The following is a 22274-nucleotide window of genomic DNA, read 5'->3' as shown; positions in this document are numbered from 1 at the left end:
TGGGCAGGGATATGCATGTGTGCACATGCTAGCATAGTCCAGTCTCCCACCCCCAAATAAAATAATGACAATGCTGAGTATTGTCATTGCTAGGCTGCTATGGAGGTTTCTTTTGTTTGGTTATTTTTTAAAAAGTCTAAAATCAACTTTAAGTGATTAGCACAACTTCAGGGAGAGGGAAAACAAAGAATTCAAAAGGTCAGCCTTATGAAAAAATTAAGACAAGAATTGGAAGATCAGTAAACACCGTAAATTTTTCAGGGCAAGAATCCTGATTTCCAGTGGGCCTGATTCTGATGCCCTTCCTCCCACTGAATAGTTTTGTTGATTCTAAAGGGACTATTTGTAGAATCAGGACAAATAAGGATATCCCAATCTAACACTTTATGTTTGCACAAAAGGTCTTAGCACACAATGGGCACAATTGCAAAAAAACCAAACACACAAAAGTTAAAGACTAACATGAGGCAATAAAGCCTGATTTTCAAAGTTAGGCGTATGCAGACAATTGTGATAGACTTAAGTGAATGAATGCCCAATACATGAGCACAGATCAGGTGTTTGCATTTTCACAGTGCCAGTACAAGTTTCTGCACATTCCTGACTTTGAAGATCAGAGCCATAACACGACAGCCCCTATATCTCTGTTGCCATCATATGATGGCCAGAAAAACACACCTTTACCTTCTTAGGTTCAAAGAGATCATGGCCTACTGTCTACAGGAGATTTGGTCTCACAACAAGTATCCCCTAATCAGTCTTCTCAAGGCAAAGGGAAGGGTGGTGCTGGTGGCGGCAGTGGCAGCAGCAAGCATCATATTTCTGAACAGATTTAGAGACTCATTCTACCATTTCTGTGCCTGAACCAACCACAAATGTGAGTGAGTGTTGTATATTTTAGAATAAAAGGGACTAGTACTTCCACTGGTCAACATTGCAACAATCAGTTTTTTCCAGCCATAATTCAGAAAGCACTCACTCTGCAACCCAATAGTGCTATCCTGACTCCTTACAACTGGAGGAATCTAAGAGTCACCTCCCAGCTGTGCTGTAGAATGGCAATCTACCACACACAAGCCCTAGCCAATCAGCCTCAAGACAAAACATTCTTCCTTAACCCCATACATGGTTGTCAACAAAAATCCAGCCCACTAACCAAGATCAGTCTGTGAAGCCAACACATGTTTAAAAAAAAAAAGTAGACTTACCACTGACAACCCTCCACACACACATTTAAGGTCTCACAATCTTTCATGAGATAATGTCCCACCTGAGTTCTGCCTCTCAGGCACACCTTCAACAACTCCTCCTTCAGCAGCTCCCTTGTCTACTCTAGGCATCCTCTCTTTATAGTACCCAGCTCTCCCCAGCTGGGCTTCATCCTTAATTAGGCCTGGCCCACCCTCCAGGTTCAAACAGGTGGGTAACTTGGCCTCTCCAGCCTACATTAACCCTTTTACTACCCTTGTGGTGTAGACACCCTATCACAACACAATACAATGATCTCCACTCCCAATCACCTCTGAGTTTTGTTTTCTATTAGAGTCTAGCCAATTAAGGGGTTAATGGGAGAGCGACTACTGCAGGGATTGTATGAGAGGAAACCTTACTGCTGCAAGCTGACTCCTCTCCCTCTTGAGGAGAGAGTGAATAGATCTATGGATTGGTGGGAACTGCACCCCTAGTCACATAGCAAATTTTCCCATGCCCACCAGCCATCTGTCTGGCCAGCAGATTGAAATTTCTGCCTCTCCTATAGGGCCACAGAAGAACTTGGTTCCTAAATGCTATGTTAGTTGCCCACCTAAACAACTCTGAGATCAGAGGGTTCTGGAGTGATGCTACTTTTAGATAATAGATAGAGAGCAACCCTTCTCCTCAATGCCCCTTCATCTACTAACCAGCATACTATTAGATCTAGCCAGCTAGTAGGCTGGCTAATACCACACCTTCTCTCTCTCTCTCTCTCTCTCTATATATATATATAGTGGTTCACAGCTGGAGTGCTTTGCAGAGAGTCAGCATGGCTCACTCTCATATAGTCCAAGTTTTGTCAATCCAGCATTACCAGATATTTGGAGACAGAACCCTAATCCGCCTCTGCAGTGGACACTCCAAAAGCTTAGGGATTCTGTTAGTCATTTATCCTTAAAAATGCCATGAGACTTCCACCACAGTTCACCTGGATTTTATTATTAAACAAATTACTATCAATTTTGTTAATAAAACCTCTCTGTGAAAACAAGGCCTAGAGCCATTTATCCATTTTATTTTTATCTACACTTTTGCTTTGATTTGACACCTAATAGTCTCTCTCTAACTCTATTACACAGTGAACTGATTTTCTTTAGTGAGTCATTGGAAAGTTGCATGGGCAATTTGCCATGTGGTAAATTATACACTATTCAAAAATACACGTAACAATTTATTTACTTAGTCCGATTTTTTGTGTAGATACAGTGAACATTTTTTATGAGACAATGAAATGTGATTCATGCAATCTTATTGGCTTAATGTAGAGGGCATTAATTCTCAAGAAAGGCCCTGTAAATACCAATTGAAACTTAATCAGCCATAAAACAAAAACATTTTCCACCTTGTTTTAAAATCATAATAGCAATAATATCCCTATAACAGGATATTTCACAGGAATTCATGACCAGTGGGGTTAATGCCCTTAGCTCCTTCCAGTCACTCAATCTCTAGAAAAAAAAACCCAGGTGTTGTTTAATTAATTAAATCTGGTTGGTTACAATTTTTTTTTCTGCTGTTATATTAAAAACAAAGTCATTTAAGCTGCAGGGAGAATAACAGTGTCACACTGAGCACCTCTGAAAGATACTCTAACTAAAAGAAGCCAAAATGATACCGTGGCCAGGATGTTAGGGTGAAGTTTTTCAAAAGTGACCTAATTCTGTCCCATTGAAGTCAGTGGTAAAGCTCCCATTGACCTCACTAAGAACAAAATTAGTCCAACCCTGAATGCTTTTGAAAATCTCAACCTTATTCAAAGCAAGGACAGAGTCCTTCCATATCTTACAGTGCATGCACTCTGCCACGTTGATGCTTTACTTGTGAAGAGCTGCTGGTGTGAGACTTCTACACCTCGGTGAATTGCTTCGTTGCCATGTTTATCAAGGTGTGTTGGAGATTTAAGCTTCTACAGAAATGAAAGCAAAGTAATTCTGTCAAGTTCTGTTCTTGTATTTTAGTAACTTGTTTAATTTAGCTCATGGACAATGATTTTGCTTTCCATTGGCTGTATGCATAATCATTAGAAGCTGCATTTTTAGATGAATACAATAAAAACAGAAAAAATATCATTTTGAAAGTATGACTATGCAAAGATGAATTACAACAGTGTGCAATTTAACTTTAAACACTGATAAGGATTTTAAAAATATATAAATTAGGCTTATTTGCAGTAAGTCTGAAAATATGAATTGTGATGGTGAAGGACACTGAAACAAAGTATCTTGTTTTATACAAATATTTAAAAAATAAATCTTTTTCCATGAGCTTTTGATACGAAAGCCAGGCTAAGAGTTCACATTTTTATGACCAAATTACAAAGCATCTTTCAAATATCATCTTAAAACAAACCATACAATAACATAACAAGTAAGCAACAGGTAATTACAGTGGCAAAACAATATTGTCTGAAGTGATTCTCCCTTAAAATGTTGCAACATTCCATGTCATAAGACAAGGGACCAGGCCTATAAAGCATATTGAAAGAAATTGTGTGAAGCACAGTAATCAGAGTTCACATTTTTTTGCTTGGTCCTGTCACTACATAAAACAAAACATTCAAACACTGAGGCTAATGAGTGAAATACAATCAAATACACCAAACCTTGCTGCAAAATAACACATTTAGCTGCATTAACTCACAACAGAGAGATGATCACTTGACTATAAGAGTATCACTTACGGTCTTTCACAAGATACATTTCAGAAATGTCTCAAGTCTATGAAGCACAGGTTTCATGCAGTTTTCTCTATTTCCATTTTCCCATCCCTCTTCATTTATATAGCAGCTGCTTCAAAGCCCTTTGCAATCAATGAGAAAACCTCCCATTGTCTTAAATATGCTTTGGATCATGTTGGTAGAGCTCAGTCATTTAAGTATTGCCTATTGAAATCAATGGGCTTTAAACATATGTTTAAGGCCTAATTTTAGGAAAACATCTCTATTCATGAGATCACTTAAGCACATGCGCAAGTGCTTTCCTGAATCCAGTCCAAGTATTGTTCTGAAGAGGGATGGACTTAAGCATGCACTTAAGTGCTGTGCTGAATTGAGGCCAGAGTGCACTACTCCAAACCTCCAAATCTGACAATAGCATACCTCAGCAAATAAGCCACTCTCCCTTTGATAGCTATGTGTATTTGAAAGATGATCACATCTAATCTCTGCTTCCTGTCATTTTTCATTAAGTTCAGTTAGATCTCTTGGTATCTAGGGAGAGTTTCCATGCAGACTAGAAAGGAAACATGTAGGGCTAAATCAACACATTTATTGCATGCCAAGTTATAGTTCCCTGCATTCCCATTTCTGTTTGCACACACAGTACTACGAAAACCTGAAATGTTTTCACCAGAAACAAATGAGGTACACACAAAAGTAAGTTAACAGACAGAAACAAGTGTTTTTATAAGCCAAACAGCCCTAACATTCAATAGCTTTAATACCCTATTACATTGTTTCATACAAATTAGAGATGACAGACTTCTTGTCCATCCCCTGCCAATTCAGGATGTTCTCTCTTTGCTAATTCATTCACTGGAGCTGACTGGCAACTGACAACTAAATGAAATAGAAATAACTAACTGGATGTGCCAAGAGAGGGTTCCCTCTGCAGCAAAGTACTGATTTCCTCCTGCAAAGTGCTGAGCTCCCTAAGCGCCGTTTGCTTAAATTGGAGTTGGTGGATCTTAGCTCTTCATAGGCTAAGGCCTTTAGTGGTACCCTTAAGCACAATGCCCTTCAATTTCCTTTAATCTACTGCTATTGAAACCACCCTCACCACATTCCCAATGCACAGTGAAAATATCACAACTGCACTGGTAGTTGGAACTGGCTCATTTCAAATTTTTTTGACATGTCCCAGAAACTGGACTGTTAAGCAATAATAAAATGATAGTAGATTAGGAAACGTCTTTAGATGCTGCATCACTTTTACCCTCATTCTAACAGGTAGGAGAAGCTCTGAAAAGGTCACCCAGTAAAAGAAATCTGACATTGATTTCAAGGGAGTTAGACACCTAAATATTTTTGAGGATCTGGACCTCTGAATTCAGTGTGGAATGTACATCACACCACATTGTTTCTGGTACCAATGACTATAAGGATACAGTATGTTTCTGAGACACATCCAGAGAAGGGATGATTTCAATAGAACTCTAGAGTCTTCCCCTTTAAAATGGTAAATCTTTGTCTACTTCAAGCTATCAGTTATTTTCTTTATGCTTTGTGGAGATATCCTCTGATACAGTGAAGTCTGCACTAAGGCCTTGTGCCACACATCCCTTTTAAAGTATCCTCAAGGACTCTTTTGTTTGACTTTTAGTTAAGGAATTCTTCAATTACACAGCTGAGTTTTGTGGGTTAGCTTGAGACCAGTTTCATTGTCCATGAAAGGTCAGGAAGCAAAAAGGATTGTATTTTTCTGCAGTAAAGACAAAATGATTTATGATACAAAAGTGCTAATTAATTTAGCCAGCCAACAATATTCAACAAGTGGTGAGCTCAGTCTGGCAAGTCCACCACTTGCACCATTTGTCAATGGAACATCTCAGTGAGGAGGGGGTGCATGACAGGGTCCTATTCTTTTTAGGGATGTGTCACACCATGAAGAATTACCTGAAATACATAATTATTTTTCTTTCTGAACAATACACATTTCTAATTAAACATACAATTATTACAACTGCCATTATAAATCAATCCATATTACAAGAGTATTAAAACTGCTACTTTTTAGTATTGACTCAGAAGGAGACACACAGAGATGAACAGAATCAATAGAAGCACTACCATTTTGGATTATCCTGTAAACAATATGGGTTTCTGAGGAAGTGAAGGAGGCCATGCTCTTTGTTCTGAGGGCTGGAGTTGGAAAGTAATGCCTCTGAATGTAATGACTATGGCAGTGGTAGAGTTTGGGAGAACAATAGCTGGCCCCAAGTCGTACAAAGTCTACTGAGCACAATGGTTTTTACAACCCTGGGTAGTCCATATAAATGAATGAGACTAGTTGGGGGAAGAGAGCAGGAGAAAGGAAGGAGAAGCACTATGTTCAGTACCCAGATCCTGATCTGGTTTAAAGTGGAATAGTTCTGGTGAAATCAGTAGAGCTGCGCCGATTTACATTAGTTAAGGATCCTTTTTTCGGAACCCTAGGAAACTACCAATAGCTAAGTAATGATGGGCAAAGTGCAAGCATAAACTTAACCAAGTTCTAAGCACAAAACTTATGTGATAGTCAGGATCACACCAGTTCAGAATTACTATCGCCCTCATATAACACGTCAGTTTCATGCCGCATTCATTAAGTGCTAATTAACTGCATTCAGGTTTACATGTACTTGTTAACAGTATTATGCAGAGGACAAATGGTTAAATGGACCAGAGGAATATTCCATGCCAACCTCTTTAAAATAGGAATTTCTAAAAGTTCAGGTGTTTTTTATTTTTAAAAGTCACTTTGTGGTAGAAAAGGTAGATATGAGAATGATTCAATAACAGTGCTGCTACACCTATTTTATTAAGGCTTTGTTAACTTTGGTGTAAGAGATGCTACAATGTTTAGCCGTTATTCCATTTTAAAAAAATAATTAAAAGTTATGAAGAGGTGCCTGATTCAGCCATTTAACCACTGGTTTCTCTGCATTTTTGTTAGAGCTGGACAAAAGAAAAAAATTCAAAAAATGTTTTTTGTAAGTTTTGCCCCTAATTTCAAAAGTTAAAAATTAGCTATATAATTGATCAATTAGAGATGGAAAAGTAAGAAAATGTCATTCTATTTCCTTTCATTTTTTCAAGAATTTCAATTTTCATGCGAATTTCAGAAATTTTGAGCAGCTCTAATTCTATATTGTTCACTGAGGTACATTAAACAGTATCAGTGTTAAGTTATCCCTTTTCTGAGTTTGTCAAACCTCTGGAATTTATAGGTAAAGGTAACCAATCCAATAAACGAGATTGAACAAGGCAAAGGCTGTTGGAAAGAAGATTCGAGAATAGGAGTCGATTTTGGCAACACGGATGTGTATTCTTCCTTCTCTCCAAGAACCTGTGCGGCAGTCTTCAAAACAACAAAAAAAGCTGGTGCAGTCTTTGCCTTCCAGGCACTCATATCCATAATCCTCATCACGCTGTTGGAGGTGATTAATGTTGTTAATTGCTATTAATGTTGATCTAGGACTGACAGCAACTGCAGACGATTTCTAAAGAAAACAATATGTTGGTTACAGTCAGAGAGAAAAAAAAAACCCTTATGTTTCCCTGGGCGATGTCCAACAACAAATATTTTACACTACAATACACAGAATTTCATGTTTGAAGAAATCAATTTTGGAAACTTTTCCAGTTATGAAACATTTTGTAATTAACTGATGAGGCCAAAGGATCATGAATATTTTTCACCTGGTGCAATGCCCAGTAGATTGTTCAGTGAGGCAGGAATACTGAATAATAGGTTACACAGACAGAGATAGGTGATCCCATCTATACAGCACAAAGAACATTTGGGAACACAGTTGCAGCCTGAAACTTGGGTCACAAACTTGTTCACAAGCAGGATAAGAACACTACTACCATGGAAAATGGTGGATTCTCCATCTATTAATGTATTCAGGTCAAGCCTGGATGCCTTTCCGGAAGATATGCTTTGGCCAAACAAGTTATTAGGCTCAATACAGTGGTAACTGTATGAAAGTTTAATGACCTTTGTACACAGGAGGTCAGATTAAATGATCTAATGGTCTCTTCTGGAATTAAAGTTGATGAATGGTAGACCCGGGCAGTTGGGAACCAAGAGCCAAATTCTTCCCCAGCAGAACTCCATTCAAGTCAGTGAAATTGAACCAGTGATTAATATGGCATCATGTGTTAATTGTGTTGAATGGACATGTGCCATATGGAAAGGCAACCTTGCTATAACCTGGTAAAATATGTTATGTAGATAATCTCATCAGGTAAGTGATGGAAGTCCTATCACCTGATATTAAATAATAATAAAATAAATAATAAAGTAATAATAATAAATAATGGAGTATACAAAGGATGTTCTGTTCTACTGTCCTGAATTTTCTTCTTCCTACTCTGACTATTTACTTTAATCTTTCCTCCTTCAACTAGTCTCCTTTTTTCATGTTATTTCTCACCTTCAGTCCCCTGGTTCCTTCCCCCATGATTCCTCTGTCAACTGTTTCCCCACTCTTCTTCATTCCCGAGTCTATCCTCTTTCCAACCTCAACTCCACACTCCTCATTTGTCCTCTCATTCACTCTCCTTGTTTCTTCCAACCTCAGATTTAGTGTCCCCTCTCGCATTTTCAGACAGAAAAAAAATGGCGATCCTACATATTATCCCTATATAATGCTCATATGTGTTCCCTTTCCTCTTCCAGCACTTTGATTGAGCACCTTGGTATACAACAGGAATGAGACAGAAAGCAATGGAAAGAAATACATTTAGAAGATAGGCCAAGAGAGCACATATTTGCAATGAAAGTATTTATATCCCTAGCACCTGAAAATATGGAAGGGAATCTCACTAAAAAAATTGTGGGTATACATGTGGGGGTGCACATGGCGGAGGGAAAGAAAAAAAACATACAAGATGGCCAATAACAGACATGGGAACCAAAGTCATCTGGGACCTTGCACTTTTGGAGTGCTGTTTCACCACTTACAAGGCTCTGCCTTGAACATTGTGTAGGCCTCTGATTCCTTGCTAAGAGAGTGATTTGTGCCAGTGCATCTTTGCAGCCAGTAGTCTCCCAGAGTTGGTACTGAAGTGGTACAATGGACAGCAGTCATTGGCATTGCCCAAAGCCTCTAGAAATGTTATTTAAAATAATGTATTTTAATATTTTATATCAACTTTATCATAAGCACAGACATTTTGCAGAGGCTGCTGTTTCTCATTTTTGGACAGGAGCTAATTATTATCCTGTAGGAATTATTGTCTTCAATTTTGTGAAAATACAATGCTACCTACATTAGCAATCAACAGTTAGATGTTTCTCATTTCAATTAATACAAAAAGGTTTGTTTTTAAATTAGAAAAAAAGTTGCAGTTCAACTTTATTGTTTATTACTACTTTATACCAATACGTAGAAGGATATTCTTTATACCAATACGTAGAAAGAATACATAGCTCTGATTCACTACAGGGCTACCCTGGTTTTACACCAACCTTACTCCATTGGTTTCACTGGTGTAAAATTCAAGGAAAGGTGCATAAAGGGTGCAGTGGGGGATGAAGTCTCTAAACTTGATGTCATGAAGAAAATAACCAAAACCACTTCTTTCAGCTTTTACTTCTATGCAATGTACAGAAATAAAATGGTGTTTTCAGAAGAATTTTTCTTTTAACTAACTATTCATTTAGCAAATAATTCAAAAATGTATAAAAGTGTTAAGCAGCAGAAGCACAAAACAGGTCAGAACATTGTATACCTTTCCACATTCAATAATCCCGTTCATTAATTATGGTCTCACAGCACCTCTGTAAGACGGTTAAGTATTATTATACCCGCATTATAAAAGGGAAAATTGAGGCCCACAGCTGTCAAGTCATTTATCCAAGATGGCACAGCTATTCGATGCCAGAGGTGTCCTGACTATCTGTGTAGAAAGATACCCAAGAATCTTGAAACTACACAAAGCAAGGGTCTCTGATGCTCCATTGAGCAGTTCTAATTCTATCCAGTAAGGCAGTGGTTCCCAAACTTGTTCCGCTGCTTGTGCAGGGAAAGCCCCTGGTGAGCCAAGCCAGTTTGTTTACCTGCCACGTCCACAGGTTCGGCCAATCACTGCTCCCATTGGCCGTGGCTCAGTTCTCCAGGCCAATGGTGGCTGCAGAAAGGGCGGCCAGTTTGTCCCGCAGCCCACGCCGCTTCCAGCAACTCCCATTGGCCTGGAGCAGTGAACCGCGGCCACTGGGAGCCACGATCAGCCGAACCTGCAGATGTGGGAGGTAAACAAACCAGCCCGGCCCACCAGGGGCTTTCCATCCACAAGTGGCGGAACAAGTTTGGGAACTACTGCAGTAAGGGAACACACACATAACTTACCCAAACAGTTTAAGTATGTAATGGCTTGATACCTAAAAATAAAAGTAAGAATAAAAGGGTATCTGAGGCATGTCTAGGTCCTTTGCTCCTAGATTTTCTTCCTCATAAAGATCAAATTTTGTAGGAGAAGAGGTTATGGTGTAAGCATGTCAGTAAGTGAAAGATGGAACAGTAGAAAAAGAAGCATATGCATTTAAGAGAGTATGTCCCACTGTTAGGAACAAGATACAGTTTAATCTGTGTCTAGTTTGGAAGACATAATGGCAGCACATGTCCACCAGGGTAAGTGCCATTTACAAAAAATATTGTGGACAACCTAAAATGCTCCTTTTGCTCCAGTATATGACTGAGACAACCACAGCAAAGGGCACAACATGTGGAAGAATAACGCTATACAACCACTACTGGTCTTTCTCTCCTTAGGCTAGCAAAGAGTTGAGAATGCTGCAGATGTGATGTCCTCATACTCATTCAGGAGATGGAGAAGGAATGAGAAAGACCTGAGTCACACAATAGTGATCAGTCTAATCATGAGGAAAATTAGTGGAATATTCCACAGAGGGACTCAGAGAAGTGAATGACAATGATTGGAATATTCCATAGCACGGAGTTTCAGAGGAGGGAGAATCATTGGCGACAAAAAAAAAAAAAAAAAAGAGAGAGAGAAATCATAGTATGAGGGGAAAAAAGAAATAATGGAGAGAGGAGAAAGATAGCATGAGAACGAGAAAGGGGAGAGAAAAGATCAGAAAAGCTCAGAATAAAAGAAAAAACCTTAAAAATAAAAAAGGAAACATTAAAATCTAGAGGTCAGGAAAGGCCAGATCCTCAGCTGGTGTAAATCATCACATACATTTCCCAGACCTGAAGAAGACTCTGTGTAAGCTGGAAAGCTTGTCTCTCTCATCAACAGAAGTTGGTCTAATAAAAGATATCATCTCACCCACCTTGTCTCACTAATCCTAGGACTGATACGGTTAGAACAACATTGCATATACCTTGCCTCTTGAAGTGTCCCTGCTGTGTCTTTTGTGTAATCTGCACCCATGTGACACATAACAAGGACTTTTAAATATGGAACTTTGTTACTCAGTCTATTTCCCACATCCTGGGAAATTTTTAACTTAATCAATATTCTACTTTCAGAAAGCTATTTACCATTCCAGTGTTGCTAAGATAATAACTCTTCATTCAAACTCCTTTATTCATGGAAATATATTTTCATCTCCATATATTGTAGTAATCTTGCTGTTGTCAGAATATACAGACGAGATGTAACCTTTTGCTTATTTATGAGACATGGTTATATCTTTATATATTGCATAATGATATGCTGCATATTAATATTTTATTATGTTTACCCTGTGGGGATTATTAAAAGTGTAGTATGTTCACTGAAGGGAAAAAGTAACCCCTTTTTATAATAACTTGGATTACTTTTCTCTGGGCATGAAATTTAACTTACCGGTAGCCCTAAACTTAGCCCTACAGCCATCACTGAAAGGGCTATGTGAATACTACCAAATGAAGAAAAATGCTGTTGATGAATTCACCTCCTGCCCCTACATGTTAGTAAGTATTCCGTAGAATAAACACAGTTTTAATCAGCTGCTGAATCTCGCCCTTTGATAAAATGCTATGTTATCAGCCTCTTCTTGGAGTAAACTCCAGGAGTAATAAGCTCTTACTAAATGCCCAGCTGGAAATAGGAGACTCCTATAAGCAATCTTTCCAGAAGAAGTGTGAATGAAACCTTTTCATAAAGAATTAAACTGATTTTTTTAAATTAAATTGGTTTTAAAATAGTATACCCATAATCCGAAGGAAAAAAAGGAATTAATATGGAACTTGAAGAAAGGCAGTTAAAAAAACATCAGGGTTTGTAACTATATGGCCTCTCTGTAATTAAATAGCTTGCTAGTTTAATTGTTCTATTTGGAATTAGAAATCTACTGCATTTAAACAATGTCAGTGAGCAAAAACGATTTTTCATTAGACTGGTATATTTTATAACTAAATACATTAAATTGAAAATAAGCATGTTTGAAGAAATCTGGATGAACAGATGTGTGCATTTCTCAGACCTTAAGAAACAAAGCACATTTATAAAGGAAAACACATAATTAAACAGTGTTCTAGATATTGTATCATTGGTCCTCATCTTAGATAAATCTCTAGCTACACATTCAGTAATTGATTCTATGTATGCCTCACCGATACTGTATATTTTATATTGCTTTAGGTGCTGTAAGTCTTGTATCATTTGGCAGAATATCACACAAATGCTTAGTTTATGAAAGAAAATTCTGTAGTCTGGGAATTCTATATTAATGCACCTCCATTACTTTAGTGGACGTTGGTCAGCCACTATTTCAAAAGAGATGTTTAGATATTTTGACTCTGATATTAGACATTTAATACTAATAAAAAATCATATGAAAAAATATATAAAATTAACCAACTCTCTTTCCCACAGGCTGGGAAAGAAGAGAGATTCTTATTATTTCTATTATTAAAATACATGAGATGCATTCAGCTCCACTGGTGATAAAGGCAGATTAGCTAAATTAAAGTGAAGGGCAGTTTCTCCTCCTCTCTCTGGCTTGGGTAGGCAGCACTCCCCCACAGCTCCCTTTCCTCCTTGGGACATTGAGAGCTTCCCCTCCTGCTTCAGTCTACCATGACCAGTAGACACATACTGAAGTGACCTCGCTGGAGCCATGCCCTAAAAATGAAGCTCAGACACACCATCACCAGCAGCCTCTATCTTTGTCACCCCCTCCCATCAATTAGGCTTAGGCTCCCCTTCCATCTGTGACTGCATGTCCTCTGACCAGTTGGATTGAAGAGATTCCAAGCCTGCTGCTGCCGTGGCTCCCTGACTGGGCAGGATTGCCCTAGAATCATGGGGCTGCAAAGGTGACTTAAAATTACATCCCCCCCCACACACACACAGACTCCATCCTAGACCTATCCCAAACATAGTTCAGCCAGAATAGAGACCTGATCTCAACAGCAATGTTCACCTTTGCTACCTACAAACTTTTTCTTTGATCTGGTCATGAAAGGATGCTCTGTCATTCTCTGATTTTCTCAGGCTGGGGGAAAAAAGAAGGTGTTAGTCACCCATGCAGTGGTATTGCCACCAAGCTGTACCTTCTTATAATTCAAGGATTTGGGAGGGAGTTTTGCAGCAAGACAGTTTGGGGGCATTTTCCTGCCTCTTAGAGCTTCCTGCAGGGTTCCCCAAAAAAGTGGTGACCGAGCTTAAATTATTATGAAACAAAGCTATTTCAGTTTGTGTTTCAATGCATAAGATATTCAATGCCTTTACTTCAATGTTTTGTCAATATAAAGTTTAGTTTCAAGTATTTTTCCTATTTGCTAGTATTAGATTCTTTGGAAAATATACTGAACAGGTTTTATATATTAGAACACATGGTTCATTAAAATACACTAATATTTTTCCTGCACTTCTGCTGTGTGGAGCTTCACACTCAACAAATCTCAGACTTTAATACCAGGGTGTTGATTCAATTAAAAAAAATCCTTAAATGAGGCTATGGAATTTGCTTTTCATGAAAGCAAGGAATAAAGAATTCTGGCTGAAGTTGGATATATGTTTTCTATGCAAGTGTCCAAAGACAGTAACACCAGTCCAAGTGAAGCCTCATAACCTCAATCCACGAATATCATCTCTGCTGCTACAGTATTGTGCCCTGATCCTATGTCTGGATGTGTTAGCATGGACCCTACACACATACTGAATCTTCAGTGGGATTCATCACTCTGTGGGTTAGTGGGTATGCACTGGTGGATCCTGATGAATCATAGAGTATCAGGGTAGGAAGGGACCTAAGGAGGTCATCTAGTCCAACCCCCTGCTCAAGGCAGGACCAATCCCCAACTATTTTTTTTGCCCCCGATCCCTAAATGGCTCCCTCAAGGATTGAATTCACAATCCTGGGTTTAGCAGGCCAATGCTCAAATCACTGAGCTATCCCTCCCCCCTAAGTATTGGGGCTTTGAGTTTCTCCTTTGAAGCCATGGAAAATGATGTTCAACTGCTTTTTGGCTTAATTTATATCCATTAGAGAGGAGGATGAGCCTAAATTCATGTTCATTTGTGCTATTATCAGGAAATGAATCCAAGGGTGAAAGGCTGTCATGTTAGCTACCTTTGACTGAGCCTCGCAGTTTGCCAGATAGTCTCTTAAATGTTCCTTTTAGATTGCAAGCTTCTTGGGGCAGGGACCATCATTTGTTCTGTGTTTATGCAGAACCTAACCCAGTGGGTTCCTGGTCCATGACTAGGCTCCCAGGTGTTATGGTCATACAAATAACAAATACAAAAATAACTTTTTGTAAAAAATAAAATAAAGACATTACAGCTAAGCAGGCTTTTCCCAAATTGCTTAAACTTACAGCTGGCTTGTGTTTTGATGACTTCTCTTTCTCTTTGTTCTCTTTTTTGTTGCTGGTGAAGTAATGCAAGGTGCCATATTCCATCAAGGCAGCAAACACAAAAATGAAGCAAACTGAAACAAAAAGGTCCATTGCTGTCACATATGAAACCTTGGGGAGAGATTTCCTAGCAATTGTACTTAGTGTTGTCATAGTCAATACTGTAGTAATACCTGTTCAAAAACAGAAACAAAGGGAGGTATTTCAATAAGTGATCCTACAGACAGATTTAGTTGTGAAGCATTTAATTTATTCCCTTTAGTATCAAAGCAAACTGGCACAGCGCTCCCCAATGCTACAATCAAATCTGAGCAAACTGACTCTTCCACCTACACAGAGCCTACTGACTTTCATGAGGCTTCACATGAGCACAAATATATGTGCCAGCACAAGAGTCCATTCCCATGGATCCAATGGCAGGACTGGAGCCATAGAGAGCTAGATTTTAGGCTCTATTCAAATCCTCTCTGTTCTCCACACACTCTGCAGAGTTAAATAAATTGTAAAGGTCTGAAATTTTCAACATTTTATATAGCGTAATGTTATTCAGACTTTACACATATTTAAAAAATGTGAATAAGGAACAAATGTAAATATCTAAGGAAAAGGTGCATTACTTAACCATCGATTTTTCCAAAAAACCCAGAAGAAAGGGTTAACTGGGTGAAACGTAATGGCCCTTGATATACAGGAGGTCAGACTGGATGATCTAATGATCCCTTCTGGTCTTCAAGTCTATGAAAGTTCTAACTCATAGAAGAGATATTCCACCTAAGACTCACTGCACAGCCTTCGACATATGAACCAATCACACAGAAGAGCTGGTTTTAGTAACTATATATTCAGAATCCACACCAAATCACACTTCATTGATGTAACACAACAATTTTGTATTATATTTTCTGCTTCATGAGGATTAACTTTAGAATACAAGGGATACTCCAATTTCATATCAGCACACCTGACAATGCAGATAAGTATCTAGTGTGATTTTCAAAAATGCCTACCTCCCAGCAGGTTTTCTTTAAAAAAACAAACAAGCTATTGGGTGCCTATATGCATCTTTAGGTGCCTTCAAAAATCTTAACCACTGTGCTTTGGAAAGGCACAATTTCCACCAAAGTTCTGCCATACATGTAGGTAGGGTGAGCAGTCAGCTCCATCCATTAGCAAGTCCCCATCTTCAATGCACCATGCCAACTGCAGCAGCCAGTGGGGAAGGGATGGGCATGGCCCTGTATCCTCCCCACTACTCTATTTTCAGAGTCCTGTTACATAAGGGAAGAGGTAGCAGTTGAAAACATTCCCAATGTTCCTCATAATGAAAGCAGTACAGACGCTGCTATTGTGAAGCTATGGAATGGCTGCTCAGAAGTGGAAATGGGGTGGGGAGAAAAGGTGTCTGGATTGATCCTCTGTCTCCATGGATGCAACAGAGTTTCCTCATAGTCCAGCTCTTTAATGATAGAAATAAACATTTGTCAAACAGAGTTAAAATGTGGTTAAACTCAGAAGAGTGACTCTAAAAAAAACAGCATGGTGGGGTATTCTGGTTTTATGTTTCCCTCCCACAATGATTTCATATTAAATTAGCTCCATTTACAAGTAAAATCTCTGACCACCACCACCACAGCACTCCATCTGCCAGTCAGCAAAATCATCCTAGGATCTGACAGTCAACCAGGGTTCTTTACTGCTTACACATCAGTCAACAGTAACTAACCCAACTGGCGTGAGTTATAGGTGCAGTACTATAAACCTCTATAACATACCTGAAACACATTTTAGTTGGAACAGGGTTACTGTTGCTGATATGAGAGCCAGAAGAAAAAATAGCTTGATTATCGTATCCTAGGGTAAGTTTTCAGGGCTGGAAGTTTAGAAGAAACAACTTGTAAAGTGAAAAAATTGAATATGAAGTTGGCAAGAGACAATGAATCAGGAACATAGGATGCCATATTTACATTCTCTTTTCAGACTGTACCCACACTCACATTTAAATACTATACTTTAGGAGGTAATTTATATAGATTCTAAATATCATGAGACATGTCAGATTATTAGGTTTTAAACTCTATTCACTAAAATTTTATGTAACTTTTTGTTAATTAAATAGCATAGAACTAAGTGAACAAATTCATTACTTTTTAAAAAAATCTAGATCTTCCTGTGTTCTTCCTGTACATTAATGCTGTCAGTAAATTCCTGTTACTCATACTCCAGTATGTAAATAGTAGTATATTGAACAATGATATCTTTGTAACCAAATTTGCAAGTGTTCTCCTACAGACTGAAAGTGTTTATTCTGATAAACCAGTAATTTTGAAGAGAGCATAAATAACTGCAACATGTTAACAAGAATAAATATGGTTTCTTTAGTACCACTAAAATTAGAAGCTGTTTTAGCTACTACTATTCTTAAACTGATTTAATTAAATGAGCTGGGATGAGTGCCTTAACCAAATGTTAAAAGAGAACCAATATTGAAAGGGCTATATATTTAGACTGATAGGCTGCTATGCTCCATGGCATGGAGCACTGGAAAACCATGGATATAACAGAAATGGGGCTTAATTCTGCTCTCACACAGGTTTAACTCCATCATTAATTTCAGTTGAGTTACTCCCAATTTTTCCAGGTGTGAGAGGAGAATCAGGCACATGTAGACAGGAACAACTGTTATGTTTAAGGATCCTTCCCCTTCTGCATACAGAAACGGGTGACTTGCTCACTGAGAAAGAAGCCAGAGAACAGAAAACTTGTGGTCCCAAACCAATAAAGACACAGACATGTTAAATACTGGGATTAGTTAATCTTCCTGGATTAATTTCCCCTGTGTTCTGCAACTCTCACTGCAGCAAAATCATGCCTCTCAGCTTAATCATTGACCATGCTGCCATCATACTGGATGATGAGAAGAGCATATATAGAAAACTCCTCTACGTGCACAGCTGCAGATCCATGGGGTTTGGATCAGGATTCCCTGAGGATTTTCAGCCTCTGCTGTGGTATCCCCTGGTGCAAGCCCAGAATCATAATTTTAAAGTCATGGATATTTTTTATTAGTTTCTTTCTCTCTGAAGATTTTTATGATGGGGAACATACATACCTAATGATGTCCTTGCAGGCACAGCGTCTTTATTAATCCAAAATGAGACCCATGAAAGAACAACTGTTAGTATACAAGGAATGTATGTCTGAATAGTAAAGTATCCCATGCGTCTGCTCAGATCAAAGAAGATTGTCATGATAATATAGTCCCCTACAAGGAAAAAGCCCACAATTCTAATTAGACATTGCAAGTGGTTTTCTATCCCATAATTTTTGGTATTCTTGTTCCAAATACATACCATGTTGTAAAATTTACAGTGGGAAACATAATGTACTTTCCTTTTAAACAAAGCTGCCAAAGGACTTTTATCCATTAAAACAGGTCAGCTGCAATTCTGTTTTCCCCTAGACATTAGCAGCACACATAGCAACTAAATGGTTCCTTGCACAATTTAGGCAAATAATGAAAGTGCATAGGCTGCTAATCCTTTAAATGCATGCAAGAAAACATCAGATTTTTCCTTACCAGACAGAGTATGAGAAATTTCAGTTGTATTTCGTAACCCTACAAATGCAAACTGGTATAATCTCCAGTATTTGGGATCTGCGACTTCAACAGACGTTTTCTTCCATTTATATTCAATTTCATTTCTGGGGTATCCATCTGGAACAAAGTAGAGTAAACCAAGTATTCATTCACAGTATATAGCAAAGAATGCTTTCACTTGTGATTTCTGAAATTAGATACAACTCAAATATGTGGGTCAGAAAACAACTGCTCCATAACATACCTGATAAACTATTAAGCTTTAGCCTGCAAATGTCTCAGTTTTAAGTGTGGCTAAATGTACTACCAACAAAAATGATAGAGAATACAGACATTTAAGGAAAATGTATATCTCAAATTAATAATGCAATATTTAAATATGAAAAAAATTAGCTTGTAGTGATTCTGTTTCTTTAGACTAATAGTTTAATGTAATACAACAGAGGGGGCATAATTTGAGAAGCATATTTAAAGCTTAAATGTGGTAGCTACTTTTATTTATTTCATAGTTAATTTGTTTTAAAAGGTATAAATGCTTTTGGAAACTTATTTCCCTTTCCATGCTGAATATTTGGTGACTGATTCAGAACTGCGTTAATCCAGTTTTAGGTGCACTAGGAGAATACAATCTTTCAGAAGACAGAGGTTATGTCTACACTATAAATGCTACAGTGGCACAGCTGCAGCTGCGTAAGTATTTGCTACAACAACAGAAGGGTTTTTTCACTTCTGCAATAAATCTACCCATCCTCCCTCAGGTGGCAGTAGTTAGGTCCACAAAAGTTTAGGTCACCTTAACTACATCTCTCAGGGGTGTGACTTTTTCATACCCCTGAGCAGCATAGCTAGGTCAACCTAAGTTTTAGATGTAGACCAGACCTGAGCTGTGAAAGCATGTTTAGTTGAAGTATTTAAGAAGAAAACATTAAGCAATAATATTCATTTAAGAAGATTCACTGTAGTTACATTCATCTCCTATTACACTGTACATTAAGGAATAAATTGTTTAGATGTGTTCAGTGTTTTATTTTACCAGTGGTAGCACAATGTCCTTGGGAACAAATTAATTTTACATGCAAAATACTAAAGAGGATAATCCTGTAAATTAGTCATTCTTTTACTCAGATAGACTAGTCCCACTGAAAGCAATATGTGAATGTGTAAGATATCATTCCTCTGGAGTTAGAGGCTGTAGCTGGCTGGCTGATTTGCTCCACCTGCTGCACCTAATAACATACTGGAACTTATTTCTCTGGCCCTTATAAAAGAAAGCAGCAGGAAATGGAGAAGTGGGACTGCAGCACACACCAAAAAGCTGAGCGGCTGGGGCAGTGCTCCCAACAGACTGCTACTCGAGCTACTGTGGAGAGAAATTGCTCCAAATGGACAGAAGGGAGGGTCTGAGGCAAGAGCAAGAAAATTTTAGTTACTGGAGTTACTGGCATGAAGGGACTGCTCAGCCTGCACAGACTTTTGAGGGAAGAGTCTTCAAGGTTTTGCTTTTGTTTTCTAAGAAGGCTTAGATAAAATGACTAACCATGCTGGAAACTGCTTCCCAGGATTCCCTGAGAGAGCTCAGACAGAATTAACCTAGGAGTGAGTGACTCATCAAGAGCAATGCCGGTAGGAGGAGGGTGCTTTAAGATAGGCCCCAATCTGTTTGCAAGTGATGCCCAAACAGGGGCCTAACCTGAACCCCTTCCATCAAGAAAGGATATGGAGAAGCTACTCCAAATAATGGTGAATCAACAGCATGCAGAGAACTAAAGGAAATTCTAGACGGCACTTCTGCCACCCAACGATGCCTGCAGGAAGCCCAGCTGGCAGCGCATGAGCGGAACAGAGAGTTCCAAGTTGAAATGGCCTGGCTGCTCTCACAGTGGCTGCTGGTAGATGGAAACAGCCCCAGAGGGGTGGCCTACACCAGGGCTTCACCAAGTCTCACCTTGATGAGCAGCAGTGATAACTCGGAGACTTACCTTAACTGCCTTAAAGGTGCATTGCCCCTACAGCAGGCTGAAAGAGGAGATCCTTGGTGGCCCATCTGGCCCTGTACCTCACCAGAGAGGCCCAAGCAGCTTATTGGGCCCTGAGTGTGAACAAGGCACAATCCTATCTGATACTAAAGGCAGTGTTATGGGCTGCCTCTGTCTCTCTCCAGAGGCTTATCAAAAAAAATTTCAGCCAGAGCCATTCCTTAAGGGAGCAGGACCCTAGGCAAGTAGTTCCACAGCTTTAGGACTCTGCTACCTCATGGCTAACTCCAGAGACCAAGACTGTGGCAGAGCTTATGGACAATACTGTCCTACAACAAACCTGAACATTCTCCCTATAGTGTTCAAAGCTGAGTTTGAGTTTTACCCGACATCCATTCAGAAGTCACTAGAGACAACTGAGAGGTTTTTGGAAGCCAAATTGCCTAGGAGTAGGAAATCCAGTCTCCCTGAGGGCTGGCCACACTTAGGACAGTGTCAAGGGACAATAACCTGCCAAACCAGCAAGGGTCATAGTATTGGTCCACCCTGAGCAAATGAAACTTTACCCTCATCACAGGAACATCAGGAACAGAGGCTCCGAAGTCCCAGACTTTCAAGGGACCACCACCACCACCCTCCCATGCAGGGCCAGCGGTATGTTATCATTATGGACAACTTGAGTAGAGCCAATGGGAATGCCTTGAGATGGAATATGACTATTTAGGATGCTTCTTTGGCCAAGCAGGTGAGAATCCAAAACAACCATTAGGACTGACCCGAAGGCTTTTCATGGTCCCTATAAAAATAGGGACAAACAGAGTGGAGGGATTGACAAAATCTACTTCAAAGGGACTTAGTCTCACCCAAAGCCCTGGATCCAGAGTGGTCCCTCTGAATTTCCTGCATTCATGAAGAAATCTGTACATACCCAATGGCCTCAGTTGTTTTGCAGTTAGCAGATCAGGTAGGGCACTTCCAGGTAGAGTGGTGATCACCTACTCTGGACAGTGATCCTGGGATGTGACTGGAAATGTCTTCTGACTCAAGGAGAGTCAGTTCTCTCCAACCCAGACCCCCTACCTCAAGAAAAGACCCCTTCTGAAGATGCTAGGACCTATTGCCCATTGTTCAATTCAATCTTTTTGGAAGTCTCATGAAGGTCCCAGAGCTCACAAAGACATTCAAGGAAGTCTCGGGATCAAGACAAGCCTAAGCTTGTCCTGGAGTTGACTCCATGGAGCATGGAGAAGGACCTTCCCAAAGGGTAAACTCTCTGAAGTGAACATCCCAACAGTCTGTATGTTATCACTTATCCATGAACAATGCAGATCCCGTTCCCATCTTAGACTACAGTGTCTTGAGTGACACCTTTTGATGTTGTGGCAGCTCAGCATGATGACCAAACACTACAAATTTCAGACAAATTACTGCTGCCAACAGGATGGTTACTTTTGAGCAGTTTCCCTGCTTTGCATTATGGGATGAGATTCTGAACTGAGTAGAGAGACATCCATAAACTAAAGTACCCAGAGATCCACTCCTAGTCCACAAATCTGCCAAGCAGGAGTTCCTATGGCTAGTGCATACTCTTCCCATGGTTGGACATCTGGGTAAGGTGAAAACCCAAGAAAGATTGTTGGCTCAATTCTTTTGACTGAAGATATGTAGAGAGGTAGCCGATTTCTGCTTGCTATGCCCTGATTACCAAAAGGAGCCCCAAAGGGTCAGGGCCAAGCCACTCTCATCCCCCTACCCTCATCACAACCTACTATGAGCAGGTAGGGATTGATATAATAGGCCCGCTATAAAAGAGTGATTGATGTCACAAGTTCATTTTGGTTCTTGTGGACTATATCAACCAATATGCAGAGGCAATTCCCTTATGAAACACCTTTGCCTCCACCCCAGAGCGAGAGTTACTCCAACTG

At 39.3% G+C, this 22274-nt stretch overlaps 1 protein-coding gene across 7 annotated transcripts in view; it reads right to left on the bottom strand.

The window, feature by feature from the left end:
- The window catches only part of GABRG1 (gamma-aminobutyric acid type A receptor subunit gamma1), a 112421-nt gene that overhangs the window by 37627 nt on the left and 52520 nt on the right, over positions 1 to 22274 (bottom strand). For 2 of the 7 annotated variants that reach the window (XM_045019932.1, XM_045019937.1), the window contains exons 6-9: positions 18350 to 18487; positions 17882 to 18034; positions 14734 to 14846; positions 7174 to 7452 (exon numbers count right to left, since the gene is read on the bottom strand). In XM_045019932.1, coding sequence (XP_044875867.1) covers positions 7174 to 7452; positions 14734 to 14846; positions 17882 to 18034; positions 18350 to 18487 — 683 coding nt within the window. Of the gene's footprint in view, positions 1 to 1208; positions 1311 to 7173; positions 7453 to 13346; positions 13407 to 14733; positions 14847 to 16544; positions 16643 to 17881; positions 18035 to 18349; positions 18488 to 22274 lie in introns of those variants that run through there. The other 5 variants (XM_045019934.1, XM_045019935.1, XM_045019936.1 and 2 more) reach the window with 4 other exon arrangements.

Source organism: Mauremys mutica, chromosome 5 (genome assembly GCF_020497125.1).
Source record: "Mauremys mutica isolate MM-2020 ecotype Southern chromosome 5, ASM2049712v1, whole genome shotgun sequence".
Classification (NCBI taxonomy): Eukaryota; Metazoa; Chordata; order Testudines; family Geoemydidae; genus Mauremys; species Mauremys mutica.
This window is presented reverse-complemented; position numbering and strand designations above follow the sequence as displayed.